Source organism: Bison bison, unplaced genomic scaffold (genome assembly GCF_000754665.1).
Source record: "Bison bison bison isolate TAMUID 2011002044 unplaced genomic scaffold, Bison_UMD1.0 scf7180017864370, whole genome shotgun sequence".
Classification (NCBI taxonomy): Eukaryota; Metazoa; Chordata; class Mammalia; order Artiodactyla; family Bovidae; genus Bison; species Bison bison.
Genome location: NW_011494942.1, coordinates 5,824,042 through 5,830,041, shown reverse-complemented (window position 1 = coordinate 5,830,041; position 6,000 = coordinate 5,824,042). Strand labels below are relative to the sequence as shown.

Below are 6,000 nucleotides of genomic sequence, written 5' to 3'. Positions count from 1 at the left end.
TTTATAATGGTGAAAAAGTTGTATCACTCTCAGATGTTATATCAGGACTTTTAATAGGATAGTGAAATTAAGGAAGAGTAAGTTAGTGGGAAAAGTCATACCTAGGCAGGACATCAATGAGCACTTTTAGGAAAAAGGGAATGAGTGGGATTGTATGCCATTCCTTTTCTATTTTGAAAATAGTTGATAAGGAGCATTTATTTCATAAAACAGAATGACAAAATCCTTAGGAGTTAAGCTCATAAAAGTTTTTGAAAGCCTCTTCCTCATGTTGATTTCAGTTTCAGCCTCTAATCTCATTTAACTAAGAGAAGAGAGGAGTAGGAGAAATGAAATTTGATGAGAAGTAACAAATAATAACAGAAAGAAAGGAGACATTTAAGAAAGCTTGAATGGATTTTTGGTAGAATCATTCTATGGATAGTAAATAAAGGAGCATTAACTATACTATGACAGGAATCTTGGCAAGGTGTGCTGATAAAATAGACAACTTCTCTAAAGATGTATACCAAGAACATAAAATTCATGTTTTTAAGCAACAAATACATAACTATAATTTCCTACCACTTATCAGTATTTGCTGCTATAAAAGTCAACAGTCAATATTTTCATGGGAAAATATTATTAGTGACCTATAATTTTGAACTTCAGGAAATGTTCATGAAACAGATTAACATCCTCCTATGGTGATGTTTTGAAGTTTCACAAACATTATGTGAACTCATGTGAAAGAAAGAATCATTCATGCTTGCTTCTGATTCTATAGGTTTATTAGATCATCAATAATATTTAACATGAAAGAAACCAATTATGTTTTTAAGTAAGAAAGCAGGAAAAGTTAGCAGTCGTTAAAAATTCCATTTCTTTGCCAATTTCAGAATGGGGCTTTATATTCAAAGCCAGGGTCAAAAGAAAATCACATCTAATATTGTCATCATGTAGTTCAATAAAGATATGGTAATTTTTCAGTCATTAGATCATTAATAAAACTGATGTAATTGTTTCAAAAACCTGAAATCGTACATGGTAAGTGTTCTCATAATTATTATTCACATAAAGTATGTTATTTCTATGCCAAATAGAAAAGGACAAACGCAGTAGCTTTCTCTGAAAGAATTTCTCTCATGATGATGTTTTCTTCAAAACTCTTTCTAGATCTTAGTATTATCTTTTCTTTAGCTTTGGTAATTCTGATTTTTTAACCACTTTGTAAAATTAGAATTAATATTCTAAGTAAATTGTATTCTATTTATTTTTATTGATGTACAATCAAAATATAACATTATATTTGTTTTAGGCACATAACATGATGATTTGATATTTGTATATACTGTGAAATGATCACCACAATGTGCTGTGTGCTTAGTTGTATCGACTCTTTGTGACCCCATGGACTGTAGCTCATCAGGCTCCTCTGTTCATGGGGATTCTCCAGGCAAGAATGCTAGAGTCGCTTGCCATTTCCTCCTCCAGGGATCTTCCCAACCCAGGGATCAAACCCAGGTTTCCTGCATTGCAGTTGGATTCTTCATCATCTGAGCCACCAGGGAAGCCCAAGAATACTGGAGTGAGTTAGCTTATCCCTTCTCCAGGGGAACTTCCCAACTCAGGAATTGAACTGGGATCTCTGCATTGCAGGCAAATTCTTTACCAGCTGAGCTATCTGGGAAGCCCAATAAGTCTAGTTAATATCCATCTGGTGGCTTAGATGGTAAAGAATCCACCTGCAATGCAGGAGTACTGGGTTGGGAAGATCCCCTGGAGAAGGGAATGGCTACCTGTTCAAGTATTCTGGCTTGCAGAATGCCATGGACAGTCCATGAGTCTCAACAAACATCTTTGTACATTTTTTTTTCTTCTGATGAGGACTTTTAACATCTATTCTCTTAGCAACTTTCAAATATACAATATAGTATCATTAACTATAGTCACCATGCTGTACATTCCCACAACTTAATTATTTTATAACTGCAAGTTTTGATCCCCTTCACTCATTTTGGCTACCCTGAACCTCTGCCTCTGACAATCACCAATCTGTTCACTGTCTAAATAAAGTTTAAGTTAAAAACTGTTTGAACATATTTAGTTGCTCTTAGAATGAACTACCTTTGATCTGATTTTCTGCCCTTCAAATAATGCCAGCAGAGCTGGTCTGGTGAACTGGGGGAAATCTAACAATCATTTGCAAATGTTAGGTTGGATACATTTGATGTAAAAATCCAACACAGATCTCAGTCCAGGTAAAATCTAGTCTGTCTTTATTCTGGGTTCAACTTTACCCATCCAAATTTACAGTAGCAGACATCACTTCAAGTCACTGTCCCCATTTATACTTAAGGCCATACAATAACATTTAAGCATAATTATCTGATATCAATCCCTATACTGCTCTGGATTTAAACCAAATACCTTTTTCAGTTTCAAAGTGGGCCTCAAATCAATTATAATCTTTTGGGCCTCCCTTCCCCTGTAATTTTTTTTGCCATATATTATAAATCTTTATTAATGATCATTTTTCATAATTAAGTAAACAATCACTTTGGATGCTACTATATTTTACTTTTATATATATATATTTTTTTAACTTTTCATTTTGTACTGTGGTATAGCCAGTTAACAATGTTGTGATAGTTTAGGTGCACAGCAAAGGAACTCAGCCATGCATATACTAGTATCCATTCTTCCCCATGCTCCCTTCCCACCCAGGCTGCCACAACACTGAGCAGAGTTTCCTGTGCATGTAGTAGGACCTTGTGAGTTATCCGTCTTAAATACAGCAGTGTGTACCTGTCCATCTGAAACTCCATAACTGTCCCTTCCTTCCATCCTTCCCTCCCCCCTGGAAACCATAAGCTCATTTTCTAACTCTAGGAGTCTATGTCTGTTTTGTAATCCCCTGTAATTTATAATTAATTTTTGATAAGGAACTTCTCCTAGAAACATGAACCCAACAGGAACATCACCTAACCTGGATGAAGGTGCTTCATGCAGCTTGATGCTGGCACTACGGTCCCTCCGGACAGGGGCAGGCTCCAAAGTGGGCAGACCTGTGGCAGAAGTGGTGGTGGTCCAAGTTGATGAAACTCGTCTCAGCAAACCGGGGGGCAAACTCCTCCTCAGGCGCTGGGAAGAAGGAACATTGATTTTATTACCAAGCATATTTCCTATCACTAACTTCTATGTAATATAATGAAAGAAAATGAGTTTTTAATTAGCAATGAATATATTAAACTATATTGGTTGAATATCATATCTCTAAAATTTGGGCACTCAGAAATTCAATAAGGAACTCTGGCCAAAATCAATTAATGTTATAAAAATAACATTTTGGGACCTTCATTTCAATGATTATATAAAAATGGATTATGAGAAATGAGAGCCATTTTGGGCTAATTTTATTGTCATATTTGTCCAACAGGGCTTACATACCTATAAATATTAATATATAACTTATTATGAGCTGCATTTCTATTAACTAGCACAACTGTTGTTATACCAAAGTGTTTATTGATTTAATTGATTTAATCCTTGATTTAGAAATGATGGGACCTAAAGGTAAGAGTGTAACTCACAAGATGTACCACCTCTCTTGTGGTTAATATGACTTAAGACAGACAGGCATTTGGGTAATGTCATTAGGATGAACATCTTTTTTTTTTGAAAGGAAAGTATAATTTCTACAAACCACTAAACCTGATACAGAAGAGGTGACTGGGACAGACCAGGAGTGGGTGTGAAGAGACTGAGAAAGGTGCAGCAAGAAAGTGAAGGAGAGCAAACAGGAAGTGGGCATGGTTCACCATGCAAACCACCATTCACCCCAGCCCCTCCCAGGGAGGAGAATGTGCCCAAGTCCCCCAGCCTGCCCTCCACTCTTTTTCTCTGGTCTCAAAGGCAAAGTAGTCTGCTGACTAGGCCCCCTCTTTGACCAACTCAAGTTTAGTCCATAACCAGGTCTTTGGGAGGGAGGGTAGAAGTCCTCCAAGAACCTGAGTTCCCAGAACTGGGGGGCTCCCCTGCATGTCTGGTGCACTGTGGTGATGAACACCTCTTAACAGAAGACTCTGCTAGTTGACCTGCAATTCCCCTCTTTGTCATTTCTTCTCCTACCATAGCCTAAGTGGGATTTGTGACACCCTCAGCACTCAGGCATGATTCTGAGTTCACCAGGATGAACAATGACCCTCCAAAGAGAGCCTTAACCTTAAAAATGAAAGGGAAGGTAATCTAATACAACTACAGCAATAGTGATGAGGTAGGAGCTCATTATTTTATTTGTGGCTGGTAACTCCTAGAAGAACAATTGTGCAAGCAGAGTTTAACAAAGAGTCTGCTCTTCCTGAAGACAGTAAAAGCTTTGAGAATTAAGTATATGGCACCTTGGGATTCAAGAAGAACTCTGATATTAAATAGTTTCCAAAATCTCTTAAAGATATATACCCTAGGAGGGAATTCAACAGGAAAAGAAAATGTCAAACAATGTAAATATCAGGATTCTTGTCTGTAAATCTGTCACTGACTCTGTGTCTATTTTGAGACCCAAAGGAATCAGTTTCTCTTTCTCCATCCATTTATTTTCATATCATGTTAGCCCTATCTTTCTCAGAGAAGTAGATGTTCAAAGGAAACTTAAAAACACCTAATTGAAAAAAACAAACAAACAAACAAACCACCTAATTGACAAAGTTATCTGAAGGACATAGTCCTGAGTCCAGAGACCCACAATGACAAGAACACAGATGTTACTGACTGACCATCAGCTCCAGGGCACAGCTGCTTATTTACCAAATAAAGAACTGTGCTGGATATACCTGAGACCACTGAAATTCTGGTTCTTTCCTTTTTTTTTTTTTCGTTCTTAACATGACTTGTTTTCAACTAACACTGAGGTCTAAACTGGAGGCAGAACTCTACTCCCTACAGCTCACTTTTGTAAAATTCTCATATCTTATATGTAAAAAAAAGAAAATACATGAATCATTAAGGCCAACTTCTACTTTAAATAACCAAAAATATATAGAAACCTATAAAACACTGGTGAAAGAAATCAAAGAGGACACTAATAGATGGAGAAATATACCATGTTCATGGATTGGAAGAATCAATATAGTGAAAATGAGTATACTACCCAAAGCAATTTATAGATTCAATGCAATCCCTATCAAGCTACCAACGGTATTCTTCACAGAGCTAGAACAAATAATTTCACAATTTGTATGGAAATACAAAAAACCTCGAATAGCCAAAGCAATCTTGAGAAAGAAAAATGGAACTGGAGGAATCAACCTGCCTGACTTCAGGCTCTACTACAAAGCCACAGTCATCAAGACAGTATGGTACTGGCACAAAGACAGAAATATAGATCAGTGGAACAAAATAGAAAGCCCAGAGATAAATCCATGCACCTATGGATGCCTTATCTTTGACAAAGGAAGGCAAGAATATACAATGGATTAAAGACAATCTCTTTAACAAGTGGTACTGGGAAAACCGGTCAACCACTTATAAAAGAATGAAACTAGAACACTTTCTAACACCATACACAAAAATAAACTCAAAATGGATTAAAGATCTAAATGTAAGACCAGAAACTATAAAACTCCTAGAGGAGAACATAGGCAAAACACTCTCCGACATACATCACAGCAGGAACCTCTATGACCCACCTCCCAGAATATTGGAAATAAAAGCAAAAATAAACAAATGGGACCTAATTAAACTTAAAAGCTTCTGCACAACAAAGGAAACTATAAGCAAGGTGAAAAGACAGCCTTCAGAATGGGAGAAAATAATAGCAAATGAAGCAACTGACAAACAACTAATCTCAAAAATATACAAGCAACTCCTACAGCTCAATTCCAGAAAAATAAATGACCCAATCAAAAAATGGGCCAAAGAACTAAATAGACATTTCTCCAAAGAAGACATACAGATGGCTAACAAACACATGAAAAGATGCTCAACATCACTCATTATCAGAGAAATGCAAATCAAAACCAC

The 6,000-nt window shown here is 36.5% G+C and overlaps 1 protein-coding gene across 1 annotated transcript in view; it reads right to left on the bottom strand.

Moving 5' to 3' along the window:
- Positions 1-6,000, bottom strand: part of LOC105000199 (cGMP-inhibited 3',5'-cyclic phosphodiesterase A) — a 348,425-nt gene that overhangs the window by 62,271 nt on the left and 280,154 nt on the right. The window contains exon 4 of the mRNA XM_010855927.1: positions 2,969-3,123. Coding sequence (XP_010854229.1) covers positions 2,969-3,123 — 155 coding nt within the window. The remainder of the gene's footprint in view (positions 1-2,968; positions 3,124-6,000) is intronic.